At 41.1% G+C, this 24,466-nt stretch overlaps 1 protein-coding gene across 12 annotated transcripts in view; it reads right to left on the bottom strand.

The window, feature by feature from the left end:
• LOC102151415 (transport and Golgi organization protein 1 homolog) overlaps positions 1-24,195 on the bottom strand; it is a 57,182-nt gene extending 32,987 nt beyond the window's left edge. For 3 of the 12 annotated variants that reach the window (XM_038540179.1, XM_038540181.1, XM_038540186.1), the window contains exons 1-2: positions 24,053-24,194; positions 22,489-22,647 (exon numbers count right to left, since the gene is read on the bottom strand). In XM_038540179.1, coding sequence (XP_038396107.1) covers positions 22,489-22,539 — 51 coding nt within the window. In that variant the 5' untranslated portion in view covers positions 22,540-22,647; positions 24,053-24,194. Of the gene's footprint in view, positions 1-2,689; positions 2,764-17,937; positions 18,004-22,448; positions 22,648-22,808; positions 23,050-24,052 lie in introns of those variants that run through there. The other 9 variants (XM_038540172.1, XM_038540177.1, XM_038540176.1 and 6 more) reach the window with 8 other exon arrangements.
• Between the last annotated feature and the right edge of the window lie 271 nt (positions 24,196-24,466).

Below are 24,466 nucleotides of genomic sequence, written 5' to 3'. Positions count from 1 at the left end.
GGGATCTTCGAGATTCTCATTACCCCTGGCCTCCATGGGTAGGATGACACTGAGGGTACTCCTACCAGACAATAGCACAATGATGTTTCTAATGAACTTGCCACTTGTATCACTGATCACTGTGATGGCTTTGTCATGTGTCAGCACAGCATCAGACACATTTCCTAATCTACATGTAACCTCCACATAAAGGCAATGACCAAGTCTTGCTTCCCCCGGGATCCAACTGTCCCTTGTACAACTGAAAACATACTAGAAAGGTTTGTCCTTGGGTGATGTTTTAAGTATCCTCCCTGCTTCACTCAGGTGGCTATTCCTCATGCTCTTTGCAACAGTCTCGATGCTGGCCTCTGCTGTCGATGCTCTATGAGACACATGATTTCAAGATGTTAAAAAAGCTGATGCTGGAAAGCATTACAATCACTCATAAAATGACAAAGGAGGACATCAGATAGTTAGACGAGGAACATTTGAGGAAGGGAAAATGAACAGGAGGCGTGAAGTGACAGACCCTTCAAGAAAGAAGGATAATGACAAGAATCAGCATCTTGGGAACATTGTTGAAGCCCTCAAATATTTTTCTTTAAAAGAGAACCATTTTTATGACAGTGCTGTGCACTTAGGAATGGATTTTAAAACATGACCATATTTGACATATAATTTTCTCGGGGAGTTTACATCCAAACTCCCCTCCACCAACTCTTGACTCAGTTTGTGTTTCTGCCAGGAATAAGCACAGAGTTGCAACTACAGCCTCAATGTTATTAAACACAAGGTAAGCATAAGTACATCAGATGATTACAAGGCAAATTCTCAAAGGAGTTTTGCTTTCCTCTTTCAAATCACAGTATTAAGTTTTGGACTCCAATGTTTCAAATCAAACATTAAAAGCAAAAACAAACAAGAAATCATCTTCATCCCAAGAATGAAAAGAGAAGCCACAGACTTGGAGAAAATCTTTGTAAAGGACACACCTGTAAAGGTCTGCATGAAGGAACCTGGGAAGATGACAGAGTAGCAGGGTCCTAAGCTCACCTACCTCTCATGGATGCACATGGAAAACAGTCACTTCAGTGCAACCCCAGACTGGTAGGGCAGACTTTCCACACTTAATCCTTCAGAGGAGGCTACAGTGAAAAGTGTCGAGGGGAGAGATGCAGTCTGGTTCCGAACTCCCAGGGAGACCAAACACAAACAAGAAGGACACCACAAACACAGAGAAGAGAAAGAAACAGATCCCACTCCAGGCACCCCAGACGCTGGGAACCTGCACCAGGAAGATGACTCCCTGTAATACTGGGTGTTGAAACCATGGGTCTAGGGCCTAAATTCATGAGTTGAGGCAGCCCAGGTGGCTCGGTGGTTTGGCACCACCTTCGGCCCGGGGCGTGATCCTGGAGACCTGGGATCGAGTCCCTCTTTGGGCTCCCTGCATGGAGCCTGCTTCTCCCTCTGCCTGTGTCTCTGCCTCTCTCTCTCTCTCTCTCTCTCATGAATAAATAAATAAAATATTTTTTAAATTCCATGAGTTGATATAATCAGCAGGCCTTAACTCCAAGTACTTTAAAAATCAGAGGGCTTAGCTCTTGGAGAGCTAGAGAGCCACAGGAAACTAGGTCTCCTCCCTTAAGGAGCCGCATAACAAACATACAGGCCTCGATACAGCATAGAAGTAGCACTTTGGAAATCACCTGGGGGATACTGGAAGAAGATTTACATATTAATCTCAGAACATGCCCAGCAGGAGCAAGAGTCTCTTGCAGACTTCTCCAAAAATAGAAGAACTGGTGGGTGCTGTTTCTCTGCCCTCCCAAGCCCAGATATCCAGGCACTTGCTGGAACCACCATGAACACTCTTCATCTACCTTCCTACCACCCCAAGCTCTGCCCTACATTCTCCTGGGGACTGCAGCTTCCAATCCCACCCCACTCAGCAAAAGTCCCTTCAAAGCTGCTCCCATCATGTCTCTTTCTGCAAGTAGTTCTGATAGCCTGTCCTACCATGGGGAGAGGGAGAGATAACCACATATGCCAGCAGTAGGATAGGGGCAGACATCTAATCTGAATGCCAGCCTTGTCCACTAACAAAAATCTCACAGGGCCTACACAAGGAGAAAGCCCTGTATTTGGGCTGCAACCACAGCACCAGACTAGTGGCAGACATCTGGTCTGATTTCAGGCCCTGCTGACTAATGAAAGCCTCTCAGGGTGGTGAGGGATACTCTGCAGTTAAGGGTGGCCATAGTCCCAGAAATGGACTTAGAGCAAGCATCTGGTCAACCCAACTACAAGCCCAAGGCAGTGCCAGACTGGCCCTTTCACAGTACAGGGACCAAACCCTGTAGCTGGCTGGCCAGGAAAGCCAATGACGCTCAGTCACAACCACACATTGCATGCACGACATACAGGAAACACCCTGGAAGTGCATAGTTTAGGTGAAAAAGGGACATTACAGTATAGTGCACTATAGGACCTCTTATTCATAAACCCACTGCTTTCAAGGTCAAGAGATATCACTGACTGTCATAATACACAGAAAGAAACACAGAGAATTAGGCAAAATGAGGAGACAGGATTATAGGTCCCAAATGAAAGAATAGGACACAATCAAAGCAACAGAGCTAAATGTAACAGAGATAAGCATTATGCCTTGCACAGAACTCAAACTCATGGTCATAAAGATACTCACCAGCCTTGAGAAGAGAGTGGAGGATCTCAACAACACCTTCAACAATGAGACAGTCAACAAAACTAAAAGACAACCTACAGAATGGAAGAAGATATTTGTAAATGACATATCAGATAAAGGGTTAGTATCCAAGATCTATAAAGAACTTATTAAACTCAACAGCAAAGAAACAAACAATCCAATCATGAAATGGGCAAAAGACATGAACAGAAATTTCACCAAAGAAGACATACACATGCCCAACAAGCACATGAGAAAATGCTCCGCATAATTGGCCATCAGGGAAATACAAAACAAAACCACAATGAGATACCTCCTCACAGCAGAGAGAATGGCTAAAATTAACAAGACAGGAAACAACAAATGTTGGAAAGGATGTGGAGAAAGGGGATCCCTGTTGCACTGTTGTTGGGAATGTGAACTGGTGCAGCCACTCTGGAAAACTGTGTGGAGGCACCTCAAAGAGTTAAAAATAGAGCTACCCTATGACCCAGCAATTTCACTGTTGGGGATTTACCCCAAAGATAAAATGCAGTGAAAAGCCAAAACACCTGCAACCCAATGTTTATAACAGCAATGTCCACAATAGCCAAACTCTGGAAGGAGCATTGGTGTCCATCAAAATATATATAGATATGTATATTTATATTCACCACATCTTCCTTATCTATATATGTATGTGTATGTGTACGTGTGTGTGTGTGTGTGTATATATATATATAATGGAATACTACTCAGCTATTAGAAATGATGAATACTCACCATTTGCTTCAAAGTGGAGGGAACTGGAGGGTATTATGCTGAGTGAAGTAAGTCAGTCAGAGAAGGACAATCATTATATGGTTTCACCCATACTGGGAATATAAAAAATAGTGAACAGAATTATAGGGGAAAGGAAAGAAAATGAGTGGGAAAAGTTAGAGAGTGTGACAAAACACGAGAGACTCCTAAGTCTGGGATACGAACAAGGCGTAATGGAAGGGGAGGTGGGCGGGGGGATGGGGTGACTGGATAATGGGCACTGAGGGAGACACTTGACAGAATCAACACTGGGTGTTATTCTATATGTTGGCAAATCGAACTCCTATTTATTTACTTATTTATTTATTTAATTGGAAAATAAAATGGTGGAGAGTAGATCAGCTACCTAATCTCTACAAATGGTCAAGTTGGGTCCAGGAAGGCCTCCTGTAAAGGTGGAGAATATGATCAATGAGTTAGCAGTCATCAGTGACTGGGAGAAGAAGAGTTCATTGAGAAGTTTTGAAGGGGGGGATCCCTGGGTGGTGCAGCGGTTTAGTGCGTGCCTTTGGCCCAGGCCGCGTCCTGGAGACCCGGGATCGAATCCCATGTCGGGCTCCCGGTGCAAGGAGCCTGCTTCTCCCTCTGCCTATGTCTGCCTCGCTCTCTCTCTCTGTGTGTGTGACTATCATAAATAAATAAAAATTTTTAAAAAAGTTTTGAAGAAGAGCTGATTCAGCATAAAGTGAGTTCAGTTTAAGAAATAGAGTAAAATAAAAATAAAGTTATTTTTGGCTTGAAAAAAACGAGACAGAAAACTTAAAAAAGGACCAATTCGAGATGAAAAACTCAGTAACTGAAATTAAAAATATAAATGAGGGAATCAGCAATTCATTGTAGGAAGCAGAAGAACAGATCAGTGAGCTAGAAGACAGAGAAATGTAAAGCAACCAAGCTGAACAACAAAAAGAAAGAGAAAAATCCAAAATCAGAATAGGTTAAGGGAACTCAGCAACATTATCAATCATAAAGACATTCACATTATAAGGATCCCAGAAGGAAAAGAGACAGAGAAAAGGGGCAAAAAATTTATTTGAAAAAAATAACACCTGAATTTCCTCCTATTTGGGGGAGGAAACAAATATCCAGATTAAGGAGGCAAAGAAAGGCCTTCCCAAAATCAAGCCAAGGAGGTCCATACTAAGACACGGAATAATTAAAATGACCAAAAGTAGTAATAAAGAGAGAACCGTGTGTTGTACTATGTGTTGACAAATCGAACTCCAATAAAAAAATATACAAAAAACATAAAAATTAAAAATAAAAGCAATAAGACGTAAGAAAACAGTTACACACAAGAAAACCCCATAAAGCTATCAACTGTATTCTGGAGGCCTAAAGGGAGTGGCATGATCTTTCAAAGTTCTGAAAGAAAAAACCTCCAGTCATGAATTTCCTACCCAGCAAGACTATCTCTTAGAATATAGGAGAGATGGTTTCTAGACAAACAAAACTTAAGGATTTCAGCACCTCTAAAACAGCCTTTCAACAGATGATAAAGGAAACTCTCTGAGTGGAAAGAAAAGACCATAATCAGGAATAAGAACATTAGGAAGAGAAAAAACTTCACAGGGAAATAGAAACATAATAAAAGTAGTAGATTAATCACTTATAAAACCAGTATGAAGGTTAAAACAGAAAAATAGTAAAATCATGCTTCTCCCTCTACCTATGTTTCTGCCTCTCTCTGTGTCTCTCATGAATAAATAAAATATTTTTTAAAAATGGGGGGGGTATGCCTGAGTGTCTCAGCAGTTGAGTGTCTGCCTTTGACTCAAGGCATGGTCCCAGAGTCCCAGGATGGAGTCTTATATCAGGCTGCCTCGAGGAGCTTGCTTCTCCCTCTGCCTCTCTATGTGTCTCTCATTAATAAATAAAATCTTTTTTAAAAAATAAAAGAAAAATAGTAAAATCAACTATATCTATAAACATTGATCTTCGGATTCACAAAATGAAAGGATGTAAAGTACAACATTATATACAGATGTAGTAAAAATTAGTGCTTTTACAATGTGCTGAAAGATAATGAACCATCAACTAACTATATACAGCTTTAGGTATAGATGTTATATATCAATCTAAGGGCAACCACAAATCAAAAACCTTCTATAAATATGCAAATAATAGAGAAGAGAATTCAAACATCACTAAAAAAGGCCTCAAAACACAAGAAGCAAGAGAAGAAAGGAACAGAGAACTACAAAAATAATGGCAAAACAAGTAACAGAATGGCAATAAGTACACACTTACAAATAATTACCTTGAAAGTTAACTGAATAAATGACCCAGTCAAAAGACATGGGTGATGGAATGAATAAGAAAGTAAGATTCACCTATATATTGCCTACAAGAGTGTCATTTCAGACCTAAAGTCACAGGCAGATTGAAAGTGATGGAATGGAAACACCTTCCTCATGCAAATAGAAGTGAAAAGAAAGCTGGGGTAGCAATACTTAGACAAAACAGACTTTAAAACAAAGACTGCATAGAGAGACAAAGAATGACATTAAATAATGAAGAAGGGACAATCCCACAAGAAGACAGAACAACTGTAAATATTTATGCACCCGAAAGGGGGCATCCAAATACAGAAAGCAACTATCAACAGACATAAAGGAAGAAATCAATAGTAATACAATAATAGTAGAGAATTTTCACACCCCACATGCATCAATGAATAAATCATCCAGACAGAAAATCAACAAGGAAACTGTGGCTTTGAATGACGCATTGGAAGAGATGGATCTAACAAATATATTCAGAATATTCTATCTGAAAAAAAACAGAATACACAAATTTTTTTCAAGTGCACATGGAATTTTCCCCAGAGGAGATCATGTTAGGATAGAAAATACGTCTCAATGAATTTAACAAGGCTGAAATCATATCATGCATCTTTTCTGATCACAATGGTATGAAACCAGAAATCAATCACAAAAAAAGAATCAGGAAAAAAGAAAGAATCAGGAAAAGAAGCTTAAAAAAAATAGGCTCTTAAACAATGAACGGATCAACCAATCCAACAAAGAGAAAATAAAAGGAAACATGGAGACCAAGTAAAATGGAAATGCAAGAGTCCAAAGTCTTTGGAATGCAGCAAAAGCTAAGAAGGAAGATAACAGCAATCCTGGCCTACCTCAAGAATTAAGAAAAATTGCAGATACAGAACGTGACCTGAAGTCTAAAGGAGTTATAAAAGGAAGAATTAAGCCCAAAAACAGTGGAAGGAAGGAAATAATGAAAATTAGAACATAAAGAAAGGAAATAGAAACCAAAGCAAAAAAATAGAACAGATCATGAAACAGAGCTGCTGGTTTGAAAAGATAAACAAATTGGATAAACCTTTAGCCAGAGTCATCAAAAAGAGAGAGGATAAAAAGAAATAAAATCACAAATGTAAGAGGTGAAATAACAACCAACGCCATAAGAACACAAAGGATTATGAGAGAATATTATGAAAAATGATCTTCCAACAAAGTGGGCAATCTACAAGATATGATCTATTCTTAAAAACATATAAACTTCTACAATGAAATGAAGAAGAAATAGAAAATTTGAACAGACCAACTACTAGCAATGAAATGGAATCAGTAATCATAAACCTCTCATCCAAAAGATGAGAACAAGATGGTTTCACAAATGGATTCCACCAAACAATTAAGGAACATTTAATACCTATTCTTCTCAAACTATTCCAAAATACAGAAGAGGAAGAAAAGCTTCCAAATTCATTCTACAAGGCCAGCATGACCCTGATGCTCAAATCAGATAAACATATGACAAAATAAGAAAACCACAGGCCATGTCTGTGATGCAAAAATTCTCAACAACAACAACAAAATTCTCAACAAGATTTTAGCAAGCTGAATCCAATGAGACATTAAAAAAAAAAAAAACATTCACTCCCATCAAGTAGGATTTCTTCCAGCGATGCAAGTGTGGTTCAATATATACAAATCAATGTGACAGATCACAGTAACAAGAGAAAGTGTAACCACCATGCCAATAAATGGAGAAAAAGCATTAACAAGGACAACATTCATTCATTATAAAAACACTCAACAAAGTATGAATAGAGAAATATACCTCAACATAATACCTCAAAGTTCACATATGAAAAAGCCACAGCTAACGTCACACTTGGTGAAAAACTGAGAGCTTTCACTCGAAGTTCAGGAGCAAGACAAGGATGTTCACTCTAACCACTTTTATTCAACGTAATACTATGAGTCCTAGTCATAATGATCACACAAGAAGAAGAAATAAAAAGCATGCATGTTGGTAATGAAAAAAAAAACTTTCACCATTTGCAGCTGACATGAGACTATACAGAAAAATACATAAATATTCTACCAAAAAAACTACTAGAACTAATCAATAAATTCAGTAAAGTTTCAGGATATAAAATTAAAGTACAATAATTTGTTGCATTTGAACATGCTCCTAAAGAAGTTGTAGAAGAAAATTAAGAAAAAATCTTAATGTGAGACAAGATCCCATCAAAATCCTAGAGGATAACACAGGCAACATCCTTTTTGAACTCGGCCATGGTAACTTCTTGCAAGATTCATCCATGAAGGCAAAAGAAACAAAAGCAAAAATGAACTATTGGGACTTCATCAAGATAAGAAGTTTTGCAAAGCAAAAGATACCATCAACAAAACTCAAAGACAACCTACAGAATGGGAGAAGATATTTGCAAATGACCTATCAGATAAAGGGCTAGTTTCCAAGATCTATAAGGAACTTATAAACTCAACAGCAAAGAAACAAACAATCCAGTCATGAAATGGGCAAAAGACATGAACAGAAATCTCACAGCAGAAGACATAGACATGGCCAACAAGCACATGAGAAAATATTCTGCATCACTTGCCATCAGGGAAATACAAATCAAAACCACAATGAGATACCACCGCACACCAGTGAGAATGGGGAAAATTTACAAAGCAGGAAACCACAAATGTTGGAGAGGATGTGGAGAAAGGGGAACCTTCTTGCACTATTAGTGGCAATGTGAGCTGGTGCAGCTACTCTGGGAAGCTGTGTGGAGGTTCCTCAAAGAGTTAAAAATAGAGGAGGGGCAAGATGGTGGGAGAGGAGGGTCCCCAAGTCACCTGTCCCTGCCAAATTACCTAGATAACCTTCAAGTCATCCTGAAAATCTACGAATTTGGCCTGAGATTTAAAGAGAGAAGAGCTGGAATGCTACAGTGAGGAGAGTTCATGTTTCTATCAAGGTGGGAAGACGGGGGGGAAAAAGAAATGAAACAAAAGGCCTCCAAGGGGGAGGGGCCCTGCGAGGAGCCGGGCTGAGGCCGGGGCGAGTGTCCCCAGGACAGGAGAGCCCCGTCCCGGAGACGCAGGAGCTGCACCCATCTTCCCGGGGAGAAAGGCCTCGCAGGGATTTAGAGCAGGACCCCAGGAGGGCGGGGATGCCCTCAGGCTCCCTGGGACACTAACAGACACCTGCGCCCTGGGGAGAGGGCGCCGAGCTCCCTAAGGGCTGCAGCGCGCAGGGCTGGACCCAGGAGCAGCTCGGAGGGGCTCGGGCGGAGGCTCTGCGCAGAGGGGGCTGCGCGGCCACGGGAGGAGCTCGGAGGCGGCTCCGACAGAGGAAGAGGCTCCCTGCGGAGGGGGCTGCTCGGCTCCGGGAGCAGCTCGGAGGGGCTCAGGCGGCGGCTCCGCAGAGAGGGGGCTGCCCGGCTGGGAGCGTGAATCCAACAGCACAGGCCTGGGAGCACAGGGCACCGGGACACAGCCGAGGATCCGGCTTCCCCCGGGACAGGCAGAGGCCGGGAGGGCCCAGGACCGCAGGGACAGGACTCTCCTGCCCCAAGCTGAGCAGATCAGCGGCCCCGACCCTGGAGCATCCAGGCCCCTGCAGACAGAGAGCTCCGTATTTACTGCGGGAGCTGAATTCAGGGCTCTAGAGCTGGCCGCTGCCACTGTGATTGTTCCTCCTGGGGCCTCACAGGGTAAACAACCCCCACTGAGCCTCACAAGGACCTCACCGGATAAACAGGATAAATATCACTCACTGGGCCCTGCACCAGGCAGGGAGCAGAGCAGCTCCCCCAAGTGCTAACACCTAAAAATCAGCACAACAGGCCCCTCCCCAAGAAGACCATCTAGACAGACAGGGGAAAAACAAATTATTGACCAAGCAGCACTGGAAACTTCCAGGGAAAATCAAGGGACTTACAGTATTACAGTATACAGAATCAGAGGATACCCCCCCCTTGTTTTTGTTTTTGTTTTCTTTTTTATTTCTGTTTGCTTCCCCCAACCCCTTTTTTTTCTTTCTTTTTTTTCTCTTTTGCTTCTCATTTTTTTTCTTTTTTCTTTTTTCTCTTTTCATACCTTCTTTATTTCCTCTCTTTTTCTCCTTTTCCCAATACAACTTGTTTTTGGCCACTCTGCACTGAGCAAAGTGACTAGAAGAAAAACCTCACCTCAAAAGAAAGAATCACAAACAGTGCTCTCTCCCACACAGTCACAAAATTTGGATTACAATTCAGTGTCAGCAAGCCAATTCAGAAGCACTATTATAAAGCTACTGGTGACTCTAGAAAAAAGCATAAAGGACTCAAGAGACTTCATGACTGCAGAATTTAGATCTAATCAGGCAGAAATTAAAAATCAATTGAATGAGATGCAAGCCAAATTAGAAGTCCTAACGACGAGGGTTAACGAGGTAGAAGAACGAGTGAGTGACATAGAAGACAAGTTGATGGCAAAGAGGGAAACTGAGGAAAAAGAGACAAATAATTAAAAGACCATGAGGATAGATTAAGGGAAATAAATGACAGCCTAGGGAAGAAAAACCTACGTTGAATTGGGGTTCCCGAGAGTGCTGAAAGGGACAGAGGTCCAGAATATGTATTTGAACAAATCATAGCTGAAAACTTTCCTAATCTGGGAAGGGAAACAGCTATTCAGATCCAGGAAATAGAGAGATCTCCCCTAAAATCAATAAAAAACATTCAAAACCTCGATATTTACTGGTTAAGCTTGCAAATTCCAAAGATAAAGAGAAGATCCTTAAAGCAGCAAGAGACAAGAAATCCCTGACTTTTATGGGGAGGAGTATTAGGATAACAGCAGACCTCTCCACAGAGACCTGGCAGGCCAGAAAGGGCTGGCAGGATAAATCAAGGTCTTAAATGAGAAAAACATGCAACCAAGAATACTTTATCCAGCAAGGCTCTCATTCAGAATGGAAGGAGAGATAAAGAGCTTCCAGGACAGGCAGGAACTGAAAAAATATGTGAACTCCAAACCAGCTCTGCAAGAAATTTTAAGGAGGACTCTTAAAACTCCCCTTTAAGAAGAAGTCCAATGGAACAATCCACAAAACCAGGGACTGAATAGATATCATGATGACACTAAACTCATATCTTTCAATAGTAACTCTGAACGTGAATGGGCTTAATGACCCCATCAAAAGGCACAGGGTTTCAGACTGGATAAAAGAGCAGGACCCATCTATTTGCTGTCCACAAGAGACTCATTTTAGACAGAAGGACACCTACAGCATGAAAATAAAAGGTTGGAGAACCATTTACCATTCAAAAGGTCCTCAAAAGAAAGCAGGGATAGACATCCTTATCTCAGATAAACTAAAATTTACCCTGAAGACCGTAGTGAGAGATGAAGAGAGACACTATATCATACTTAAAGGATCTATCCAACAAGAGGACTTAACAATCATCAATATATAGCCCTGAATGTGGGAGCTGCCAAATATATCAATCAATTAATAACCAAAATTAAGACATACTTAGATAATAATACACTTATACTTGGTGACTTCAATCTAGCACTTTCTACACTCGATAGATCTTCTAAACAGAACATCTCCAAAGAAACGAGAGCTTTAAATGATACACTGGACCAGATGGATTTCACAGATATCTACAGAACTTTACATCCAAACTCAACTGAATACACATTTTTCTCAAGGGCACGTGGAACTTTCTCCGGAATAGACCACATACTGGGCCACAAATCAGGTCTGAACCAAAACCAAAAGATTGGGATCATCCCCTGTGTATTCTCAGACCATAATGCCTTGAAATTAGAACTAAATCACAACAAGAAGTTTGGAAGGACTTCAAGCACGTGAAGGTTAAGGACCATCCTGCTAAAAGATGAAAGGGTCAACCAGGAAATTAAGGAAGAATTAAAAACATTCATGGAAACTAATGAGAATGAAGATACAACCATTCAAAATCTTTGGGATACAGCAAAAGCAGTCCTGAGGGGGAAATACATTGCAATACAAGCATCCATCCAAAAACTGGAAATAACTCAAATACAAAAGCTAACCTTACACCTAAAGGAGCTAGAGTAAAAACAGCAAATAGATCCTACACACAGCAGAAGAAGAGAGTTAATAAAGATTCGAACAGAACTCAATGAAATCGAGACCAGAAGAACTGTGGAACAGATCAACAAAACCAGGAGTTGGTTGTTTGAAAGAATTAATAAGATACGTAAACCATTAGCCAGCCTTATTAAAAAGAAGAGAGAGAAGACTCAAATTAATAAAATCATGAATGAGAAAGGAGAGATCACTACCAACCCCAAGGAAATACAAACGATTTTAAAAACATATTATGAACAGCTATACGCCAATAAATTAGGCAATTAGAAGAAATGGACACATTTCCGGAAAGCCACAAATTACCAAAACTGGAACAGGAAGAAATAGAAAACCATAACAGGCCAATAACCAGGGAGGAAATTGAAGCAGTCATCAAAAACCTCCCAAGATACAAAAGTCCAGGGCCAGATGGCTTCCCAGGGGAATTCTATCAAACGTTTAAAGAAGAAGCCATACCTATTCTACTAAAGCTGTTTGGAAAGATAGAAAGAGATGGAGTACTTCCAAATTCATTCTATGAGGCCAGCATCACGTTAATTCCAAAACCAGACAAAGACCCCACCAAAAAGGAGAATTATAGACCAATATCCCTGATGAACATGGATGCAAAAAGTCTCAACAAGATACTAGCCAATAGGAATCAACAATACATTAAGAAAATTATTCACCATGACCAAGTAGGATTTATTCCCGGGACTCAAGGCTGGTTCAACACTCATAAAACAATCAATGTGATTCATAATATCAGCAAGAGAAAAACCAAGAACCATATGATCCTCTCAATAGATGCAGAGAAAGCATTTGACAAAATACAGCATCCATTCCTGACCAAAACTCTTCAGAGTATAGGGATACAGGGAACATTCCTCAACATCTTAAAAGCCATCTACGAAAAACCCACAGCAAATATAATTCTCAATGGGGAAAGACTGGGAGCCTTTCCCCTAAGATCAGGAACACGACAGGGATGTCCACTCTAACCACTACTATTCAACATAGTACTAGAAGTCCAAGTCTCAGCAATTAGACAACAAAAAGACATTAAAGACATTCGAATTGGGAAAGAAGTCAAACTCTCCCACTTCACCGATGACCTGATACTCTACATAGAAAACCCAAAAGACTCCACCCCAAGATTGCTAGAACTCATACAGCAATTTGGCAGTGTGGCAGGATACAACATCAATGCCCAGAAGTCAGTGGCATTTCTATACACTAACAATGAGACTGGAGAAATAGAAATTAAGGAGTCAATCCCATTTACAATTGCACCCAAAAGCATAAGATATCTAGGAATAAACCTAACCAAAGAGGTAAAGGATCTATACCCTAAAAACTATAGAACACTTCTGAAAGAAATGAGGAAGACACAAAGAGATGGAAAAATATTCCATGCTCATGGATTGGCAGAATTAATATTGTAAAAATGTCAATGTTACCCAGGGCAATTTACACATTTAATGCAATCCCTATCAAAATACCATGGACTTTCTTTTTTTTTTTTTTTTTTTTTTTTTTTACCATGGACTTTCTTCAGAGAGTTAGAACAAATTATTTTAAGATTTGTGTGGAATCAGAAAAGACCCCGAATAGCCAGGGGAATTTTTAAAAAGAAAACCATATCTGGGGGCATCACAATGCCAAATTTCAGGTTGTACTACAAAGCTGTGGTCATCAAGGCAGTGTGGTACTGGCACAAAAACAGAACATACATCAATGGAACACAATACAGAATCCAGAAGTGGATCCTCAACTTTATGGTCAACTAATATTCGATATAGGAGGAAAGACTATCCACTGGAAGAAAGTCTCTTCAATAAATGGTGCTGGAAAATTGGACATCCACATGCAGAAGAATGAAACTAGACCACTCTCTTTCACCATACACAAAGGTAAACTCAAAATGGATGAAAGATCTAAATGTGAGACAAGATTCCATCAAAATCCTGGAGGAGAACACAGGCAACACCCTTTTTGAACCTGGCCACAGTAACTTCTTGCAAGATACATCCACGAAGGCAAAACAAACAAAAACAAAAATGAACTATTGGGACTTCATCAAGATAAGAAGCTTTTGCACAGCAAAGGATACAGTCAACAAAACTAAAAGACAACCTATAGAATGGGAGAAGATATTTGCAAATGACGTATCAGAAAAAGGGCTACTTTCCAAGATCTATAAAGAACTTATTAAACTCAACACCAAAGACACAAACAATCCTCCATGAAATGGGCAAAAGACTTGAACAGAAATCTCACAGAGGAAGACATAGACATGGCCAACATGCACATGAGAAAATGCTCTGCATCACTTGCCAGCAGGGAAATACAAATCAAAACCACAATGAGATACCACCTCACACCAGTGAGAATGGGGAAAATTAACAAGGCAGGAAACCACAGATTTTGGAGAGGATGTGGAGAAAAGGGAACCCTCTTACACCGTTGGTGGGAATGTGAACTGGTGCAGCCACTCTGGAAAACTGTGGAGGTTCCTCAAAGAGTTAAAAATAGACCTGCCCTACGACCCAGCAATTGCTCTGCTGGGGATTTACCCCAATGATACAGATGCAATGAGATGCCGGGACACCTTCACCCCGATGTTTCTAGCAGCAATGTCCACAATAGCCAAACTGTGGAAGGAGCCTCGGTATCCATCGAAAGATGAATGGATAAAGAAGATGTGGTTTATGTATACAATGGAATATTACTCAGCCATTAGAAATGACAAATACCCACCATTTCCTTAGACATGGATGGAACTGGAGGGTATTATGCTGAGTGAAATAAGTCAATCGGAGAAGGTCAAACATTATATGGTCTCATTCATTTGGGGAATATAAAAAATAGTGAAAGGGAATAAAGGGGAAAGGAGAAAAAAATGAGTGGGAAATATCAGAAAGGGAGACAGAACAAGAGAGACTCCTAACTCTGGGAAATGAAACTCTGGGAAATGGGTGGTGGAAGGGGAGGAAATGAACTAGGGGTGGTGGAAGGGGTGGAAATGAACAGAGGTGGGGGTGAATGGGCGACGGGCACTGAGGTGGGCACTGACGGGATGAGCACTGGGTGTTTTTCTATATGTTGGCAAATTGAACACCAATATAACATAAATTTATAATAAAAAAATAAAACTAAAAAAAAGAAAACAGTCCTGTTTACAGTTGCACCAAAAGGTTTAAAATACCTACCAATAAACTTAACCAAAGAGGTGAAACACCTGTACTCTGCAAGATATCAAACAATTATTGAATACTACATCTAAAACTAATGATGAACTACTATCTGTTGACTAACTGAATTTATTTTATTTTTTTTAATTTATTTTTTATTGGTGTTCAATTTACTAACATACAGAGAATAACCCCCAGTGCCCGTCACCCATTCACTCCCACCCCCCACCCTTCTCCCCTTCTACCACCCCTAGTTCGTTTCCCAGAGTTAGCAGTCTTTACGTTCTGTCTCCCTTTCTGATATTTCCCACACATTTCTTCTCCCTTCCCTTATATTCCCTTTCACTATTATTTATATTCCCCAAATGAATGAGAACATATAATGTTTGTCCTTCTCCGACTGACTTACTTCACTCAGCATAATACCCTCCAGTTCCATCCACGTTGAAGCAAATGGTGGGTATTTGTCATTTCTAATAGCTGAATTTTAAATAAAAAAAAAACCTAACCTGCTGATGAAAGAAATTGAAGATGGTAAACACATCCATGAGCAAATTCCACTGGGAGAACCAATATTAAAAAGTCCATACAACCTAAAGGAACCTACAGACTTAGTGCAATTCCTATTGAAGTACCAATAGCAGTTTTTCACTCAACTAGAACAAAGAATCCTAAAATTTGTATGGAACACAGAAGAGCTTGAATAGCCAAAGCAACCTTGAAAAAGAATAAAACTAGAGGTATCACAATTCCAAATTTCAAGATATACTACAAAGCTGTAGTAATCAAAACAATATGGTCTGGTCCAAAAATGAACACAAAGATCAATGAAACAGAATATAGAGTCCAGAAATAACTCCATTCTTGTATGGTCAATTCATCCATGACAACGGAAACAAGAATATACAATGGGGAAAAGACTTGTCTCTTCAACAAATGGTGATGGAAAAATTGGGAAGTCACACACAAAACAATGAAACTGGACCACTGCCTTAAACCATGCACAAAAATAGACTCAAAATGGATGAAAAGCCTAAATGTGAGACCTGAAACCATAAAATTCCTAAAAGAATACAGGCAATAATTTTTTTGACATCAGCCATGGAAATATTTTTCTAGATGGGCTCCTCTGGAAAGGGACACACAAGCAAAATTAATACACTGAGATTACAATTAAATATAAACTCTTGTTCAGTGAAGGAAACTATCAACAAAATAAAAAGACCACATACTAAATGAGAGGAGATGTTAGCAAATGATGTGTCTGAAAAGAAGTTAATATTCAAAATATAAAAAGAATTTACACAATGGCACAACCAAAAAAATTCCAAGTGATCCAACTGAAAAATAAGCAGAGGACATGAATAGATATTTCTCTAAAAAAGAAATACAGGGGCACCTGGGTGGCTCAGTGGTGAGCGTCTGCTTTCAGCTCAGGTTGTAATCCTGGGGTCCTGGGATCAAGTCCCACATCTGGCTCCCAGTGGGAGCTTGCTTCTCCCTCTGCCTATGTCTCTGCCTTTCTCTGTGTGTCTCTCATGAATAAATAAAATATTTTTTAAAAAATAAATAAAAATTTAAAAATACAGATGAGCAGCAGTTACATGAAAAAATACTATCACTATCATGGGAGAAATTCAAATCAAAATAATGAGATATCATGTCATAAGGGGTAGAAGAAGAAACACAAGAAATAAGTGTTGTTGAGGTTTGGAGGAAAAGGTACCCTCATGCACTGTTGGTGGGAATGCAAACTGGTGCAGCCACTGTAGAAAATGGGATGTGAGTTCCTCACAAAAGTTATAAATACCATAGGATCCAGTAATTCCATGACTGGGCATGTACCCAAAGTAAGTGAAAACATTAATTTGAGAAGAGAGCTGTACCCCTACGTCAACTTCAGCATTATTTACCACAGCCAAGATATAGAAGCAACTCAAATGTCCATCCATACATTAATGGACAAAGAAGATGTAGTATATATTCCGTAGAATATTAATCAGACATTTAAAAAAGAACAAGATCTTGCCATTTGCAACAATGTGAATGGATCTAGAAGATATGTGGCTAAGTGAAAGAAGTTAGTTACAGAAAGACAAATACCATATGATTTCACCCATATCTGGAATTTAATAAAGAAAAAAATGAATCAAGACAGACTCAAATATAAAGAACAAACTGGTTGTTGACAGAGGAGAGGTGGGGGTAGAGGAATGGATAAAAAAAGGTGAAGAGGATTAAGAGAACTCTTATGGTGATGAGCACAGAGTCACATATACAATGGTTAAATCATTATATTCACACCTGACACTAACACTGTTACTTACACACAAATAAAAAATTTAAAGAAGAATAGCAGTAAGACAACAGATTTACTGATTTTGTTATCTTGGAATGAAAAAGTGATACATTAAGTTTCTGAAAACATTAATAAATTGGGAAAATGGGTATATTATCATAAAATTGCTTATATCTAGATATATAATTGAGTAACGCTGGCAAGTCTGTGCAGTATAAGCCAATTATTTCTACCCCCAGAATTATAAAGCCCCCTCGTATCTTCTTCAGCAAATTACCTTAATTCCATACATAAAAATTCTCCAATTATGAATTCAAATGTGTAAACCTTAAAATTGTATATAAAGGAAATATACCTCTTTTCAAATTCAATTAACTAGGGGCATAGTCTCATATCTAAAATATACCTATATTCAAAAAATATATATATATATACCTATATTTACTACATACATACAAATAAAATACCAAATGAAATACACTATGATGAAATGAAATCATACTGATACAGATGCATTTCTTTTTTATATGACTTGTTAATGTGGGAAGATATTTTCAACTGTATGGGAAAAGTTAATAATAACCTACCACAACAAATCCTGAAGTTATAGAAAGCTGCACCCTCCTTAGAAAGCCAATCTTCTTTGTTACAACCTGTCACAGAAAGGAGCCTTCACAGTATGTGTGATGAACGTATATTTTAGGAATTTATATGAATATAATACGTGAATTAGAGAATAAGCAAAAGAGAAAAGTGAAGAATTTGGAAATATATGAATTGGTAAATGCAAGTATCATTTTAACATATTAAAAAATACCATTATATGTTTTTCTTCTGAAACAGATTAAAAACTCTACTTAGTACAATATTATCCATATTAGAAGTTGTCTTGATAGTTTCTTTTTTTAAGATTTAATTTCTTATTTTAGAGAGAGATACAGAGAGAGCCCAACCCAGGACAGAGGCAGAAGGACGGGGTGGGAAGACAGAGAAGCAGACTCCCCACTGAGTGGGGAGCCTGATGTGGGGCTCAATCCTACAACCCTGAGATCATGCTATGAGCTGAAATCAAGAGTTGGATGCTTAACTCACTGAGCATCCCAGGTAGCCTCCTACCCAGGATTTTGAGGACAAGTTTTCTCCTAGATTTCAAGCTCCACACCCTGTGTCTGAGTTCTCCAAGCTTTACTTGGGATCTATTGAAGGTCTTTTTTTTTTTAATCACCTCTAAGTGTGGTCCATTAGCCTTCAGGTCTGATTTGCATTCTTCCTGAAGGAACTTTGTTAGCCTTTGATCTAATTCCTGTTTGAAATGAGACTGCTCCTAATGGAACAGGGCTAGCCTTTATTTAGTCTGAGATTTTTAAATTAATTAAATTATTAATTATTAAATTAATAATAAATTAAATTAATAAAATAAAAATAAATAAAATAATTATTAATTATTAAATTATAATAAATTAAATTAAATAAATAAAATAATTAAATTATTTAGTCTGAGACTTTTAAAAGCAGACCTTCCCAGTTGGGACCGTGCCAGTTGGAATTCTGTAGGCTTTGGCCCTATTCCCTTTTGCACCTGCACTCTTCCCATTGGAACTGTGCCTGTTGGAACTGCCCTAACCTCCAGTCTCTGATCTGTTTGGGACTGGAATGTTCTCTCTGAAACTGAGCTGGCTTTTGGTCAGATACTTTTGGAAACAGGCTGTCCCTGAAACACTTCTAAGAAATGAGATCACGGTCTTCAAAATGCTCTGAGGCAACTTGCCCCTGGGACTCTGGATGGTTTTATGCTTAAAAACACTGGTATGTATATACAATGGAATATTACTCAGCCATCAAAAAATGAAATCTTACCATTTGCAATGACATGGATGGAACTAGGATGTATTATGCTAAGTTAAATAAGGTAATCATAGAATTACCCTGTGATTTCACTCATATGTGGAATTTAAGAAAACAAAACATAGGATCATAGGGGAAGGGAGGGAAAAATAAAATAAGATGAAATCAGAGAGATAGAAATCATAAGAGACTCTTAAGTGTAAGAGACAAACTGAGGGTTGCTGGATGAGGCGGGTGAGGGGATGGGGTAACTGGGTGATGGGCAATAAGGAGGGCACGTGATATAATGAGCACTGGGTGTTATATGCAAGTGATGAATCAATGAACTCTACCTCTGAAACTAATAGTACACTACATGTTCATGAATTGAACTGAAATAAAGTAAAATTACACTGAAAAATAGAAAATTAAATGAAAAAATTAAATAAATAATTAATTAATTAATAAATAAATGCAAACTATGGTCCATCTGCATGCACATTTATAAATAAGTGGACTGACTTAAACAGAAATCATTTTAGAACTTCAATGGCCATGATGGGGAACTTCCTATCATTCCAACCTTAATTTTCTCAAAGCTGAATTGGGCAAGCATGGTTTTAAAATTGACAAACCTAAACGCGGTACCTACTTCAATTAGTATTTTGAAGCTTCCAAATGCTATCAAGAATTAAAAACTGCATTTCTCCAAATACAATTTATAAACTAAATGAGGCAAGCTTATAATTAAAAGGACAAAAAAGGGTTCCGAGTCTTCTTTCCCACCTTCTTTGTCTACAGAAGGAAGGCAACTACCTAGTGCTCAGGACACACCTCTGGCACCACCCGCCCCTGCTCTTTCTGTGCCCTCTCACCTCCTCTGCTCTCTCCCTCTCATCCTTTTACCAAACCTTCCTTTTCCTCTGAAGCTCCCTTGCTCCCTCCTCTCCTAAACCTAAGCCTTTGAAATTAAGGCTTCTGTGGATCTAAACAGACCCCATATTTCTGAGTTATTTTCTCTTTCCTTTTTTTTCTTAAGTACAGTTGACACACGATATTATGTTAGTTTCAGGTGTACAACTGATTTTGCAAGTTTATACATTATGCTCTGTTCACCACAAGTATAGCTACCGGTAGTCTATCCCTTTACATCACTATTACAACATCATTGACTGTATTCCTTACACTTTGCTTTTTATTCCTGTGACATACTCCATAACTGGAGGCCTGTTCTCTCTATCTCCCCTTTACCCATGTTGCCCACACATGACAGAAAATGCTCCGTGGGCTCTCCTTTGTTACAAAATGCAGATGATTGGCATCTCTGCTCCCCTCCTCATACCTCTTCACAGGAAGACTGCATCCATGTGTGAAATCTTCTGGCCTTACAAGAGACATAAAGTCTCCAAAGAAAAACTCTAGTTTGCTCAAATTCAGGTTAGATACATAGGTCACCTGATCTCAGAACAAGGGCGACGTCTGGATCCAGGGAGACTCGAGGCATCCTCAATTTCCCACAACCTAAAACTAAGGACCAATGACCAGGCTTTCTTGGATTCCAGTTGGCTACTTTCAGACCTAGGGACCTGGTTTAGAGCCAACATATGCTTAGGGATTGTCATCTTGCTTTTGATTCTGTACTTGCTATCTCTGAATCCTTTGTAGAAAGGCTGTCCCTGATGAGGTGATGCTGGCTCACCGGCCTCAATCATAAGCAGATACAGATCTCATATGGGACACACGTGGGAATTTCTGCCTTCTAACCCTCCCTGTTCCTCAACTGTCACTTAAGTGGTTTACATCTTCTGTGCACATTGCCTCCAACATGAGACATGCCAGCCAGAAAAAGGCCTTGCTGGCACTGAAATACAATCCAACCAAATGCAAAGAACTTGACTGATGATCACAAATCCTTCCAAGGAAAGTTTTCTAAAGTTTTTAAATCAGGGCAGCCCCAGTGGCGCAGCGGTTTAGTGCTGCCTGCAGCCCAGGGCGTGATCCTGGAGACCTGGGATCGAGTCCCACATCAGGCTCCTGCATGGAGCCTGCTTCTCCCTCCTCCTGTGTCTCTGTCTCTCTATGTCTATCATAAATAAATAAATCTTTAAAAAAAATAAATAAAGTTTTTAAATCACAATTAGTTTACATACACTGGTATATTCCATTCAGGTTTACAATATAGTGATTCAAGGCTTTCATGCAACACCTGGGGCCCATCACAAGTGCAGGACTTAATCCCCATCACCTGTTGCACCTGTTTCCCTGCCCCCCCACCTCCTCTCTGATAACCATCATTTTGTTCTCTAGAGTTAAGTCTGTTTCTTGGTTGGCCTCTTTTTTTCTCTTTGCTGATTTGTTCTATTTCATAAATTCCACATATGACTGAAATCACATAGTAGCTGTCTTTCTCTGACTTAATTTGCTTATCAAGGAAAATCTTGCTCAGAAGGTGAAAAGTCTTAATGGGAAATGTCACAAAACAGAGTCAGGAGATTTTGGCAGGGGAAGCTCTCACATACAACCACTCCAAATAATCGGGGGACCCAACAGGAAGACATGGACTTGACCTGCACATTGATACTTCACTAATCCAACTAGAGGAACTCGTTTTCTCTTAAAAAAAAAAAAAAAAAAAAAGAGAGAGAGAGAGAGAGGGATTCCTGGGTGGCGCAGCGGTTTGGCACCTGCCTTTGGCCCAGGGCGCAATCCTAGAGACCCGGGATCGAATCCCACGTTGGGCTCCCGGTGCATGGAGCCTGCTTCTCCCTCTGCCTGTGTCTCTGCCCCTCTGTGTGTGTGTGTGACTATCATAAATAAATAAAAAATTTAAAAAAAGATTTTATTTATTTATTCATGAAAGACACATACAGAGAGAGAGCGAGAGGCAGAGACACAGAGGAGAAGCAGGCTCCATGCAGGGAGCCTGATGTGGGACTCGATCCTGGGACTCCAGGATCATGCCCTGGGCCAAAGGCAGATGCCAAACCATTGAGCCACCCAGGGATCCCCAGAAACTCGTTTTCTCATGTCTCTATCACCACCTCACCTCCTCCAACAAGACTCACCCGCTTTCCACAACACTCTGAACTACCAGATGCTCCAAGGACTTTCTGTTCACAACAGCCCCCAAATTAGGCCCCTTTTCTCCTGAAAACAGTGAGACTCTCCAATTCTCCCTAAAGTGCCTAAGGTTTAGTCACAGCTTCTTTGTCACGCATTCATTCTTACTTCCAAAAAATCCAATTTTTGCTGATAAATCCCTGAGAGTTTCTACCTTTTAAGGTTACAAACAGGAGGGCAGTTTGTGCTTTCACCTCAGGCTCCGGTTCCAGGAGGACACAGAAAGTGGGACCCCAGCTCCCCATTCTCGGAGGAGCTGAGAGTCAGCAGTTCCTGTATTTACGTCGCCGCTGAGTGTGGCTCCAGTTCCTCTGATTTGGGGTCAGGATTTCTCCCCAGAAACAAGCCTGCATCTGTAATAAACCAACCACAGCATCTCTGACGTGGCGTCGAGGGGCCCCCCAATCCACGGATCCCTGAGTAAAATACTTCTTGTTCAAACACCCTCAGGGAAAATGAGGACCAAACGACGGGAACAGCCCAGAAAACACAAGGGATTGTGCTGCTCACTCACTGACCAGCGTGTCCCGGGGGAAGCCCCCCAGAGGCCCCTCCTCAGCACTCGGCCCGGCAAGGCAGCCTCTGTCCCGCTCGTCCCTCAGGAGACGCCAAGTAGCTGCAAAGGCCCCAGGGTCTCCCCGGCGCGGGCGGCAGAACCTGCTGGAAACGCAGCTCTGGCTCTCTGTCCTGAGGCACCTGCAGCGCACTGGGCTGGATCCTCCTGTGGCTGCACAGGCCCTTCCCGCCCTGAGGCGCCCTGGGTCAGCGCAGCCGATGCGCGCCCTCTGCTGGCCGTGGCTGCGCACGCAGAGACCCTGCCCCTCCCTGGGGGTGGCGCGCGCGCGCCCTCTGCTGGCCGTCCTGGGAATCCCGGCAATGCTCAAGGTCCTGGCCCCTCAGCTGGAGGCAGAGAGGGCGCTCTGCTCCAGCCAAGCCATCTCTCTCTATGACAGATCCTGAGGCTGGGCCCCACAAATCCATGCAAAGGAGGTGCTCCCATCTTCCCAAGTGAAATGACCTCTGCAAAGCTCAGCCCCAGGAAGGTGGGGGCAGTGGGCTCAGGGAATCTGATGCCCAGAATTCCTGCCTCCACTGGTCCCAACACTCAGATCCCCTTCATAGACCCCTCCATCCTCGTCCATGGTTCCCCCTCTACACCCCTGGACCAGGAGCCTCCATTCCTCCTTGTAATTCCTCTTTTCTCTGCTTCTCCCTACCCTGTCTTCCTCTCTTTCTTCCTCTCACTTTCTAGGACTTGCCCCCACCACCACCTCCCCATTCACTTACTGTCTCTCTCCCTGACAGTCTCTGTCTCTCCTCAGGCCCTCAGATCTTCTGCTCTGTGTAGCCCTGTCTAGGACAACAGGGAACCACATCTCCTCTCTTTCCTGGTCTCCTGCCATGTTTCAGTCCACAGCCTGCTCCCAGGCTGCTTAGGCTGACCTTGGCTGCAGCAGTGAGGTCACCAGTCACCCCTGGACAGCATGTGGACAGACAGACCTTAACACCTTTGTGGCCCAACCATCACCCCAAAGCTGCTGGAGGATGGCTGCCTCCACAGCCTGGAAAGGAGGGCTCCGCAGGATCATGGAGCTCTGGTGCAGAATGGATTGGCCTGGAGGACCTAAAAAGATCCAGAAGCACACACCCAACTTCCCCATCTTCTCCTGCATGGTGGGGGAACAATGGGTCTCCCATCATTGACCTGTTCCCTGCCCATTACTTCATAGGAAACTGTGGGAAGATTGTGGGTCTTACCAGGAAAACTGCCACTGTCAGCTCCCTCAGAGCTCACCTAGATTTGTTCTGTTGGGCGCAGCTGGTATGGGGAAGCCAGTGCACAAAACTTGCCTTAATGCAGGGCCTCCTCACCGGGTTTCCAGGGCCACTCCTGACCCTTTGTTCAATTCTCACCATCACAATAGACCACTTGCTTGGGGACAGACACTTGTCCTGCTGATCACTTCATACCCACTAAACCAGCAGGAGACATGTGCTCAAGAGCATCTACCAACAGTAAATAAAACAACCAACAGATCTAAATACTAGATGAGTCCACCTCCCCCGAAGTTTTCCTGGGCCTTTTTCAGTAAAGATCCCACAAAGGGTAATCTTGTGGCCATCCCCCATCACCACCATTTCTGCCAGTTTGTTTACTGTGTATGCAGGATT

The sequence above is a fragment of the Canis lupus genome, chromosome 6 (assembly GCF_011100685.1).
Source record: "Canis lupus familiaris isolate Mischka breed German Shepherd chromosome 6, alternate assembly UU_Cfam_GSD_1.0, whole genome shotgun sequence".
Classification (NCBI taxonomy): domain Eukaryota; kingdom Metazoa; phylum Chordata; class Mammalia; order Carnivora; family Canidae; genus Canis; species Canis lupus.
This window is presented reverse-complemented; position numbering and strand designations above follow the sequence as displayed.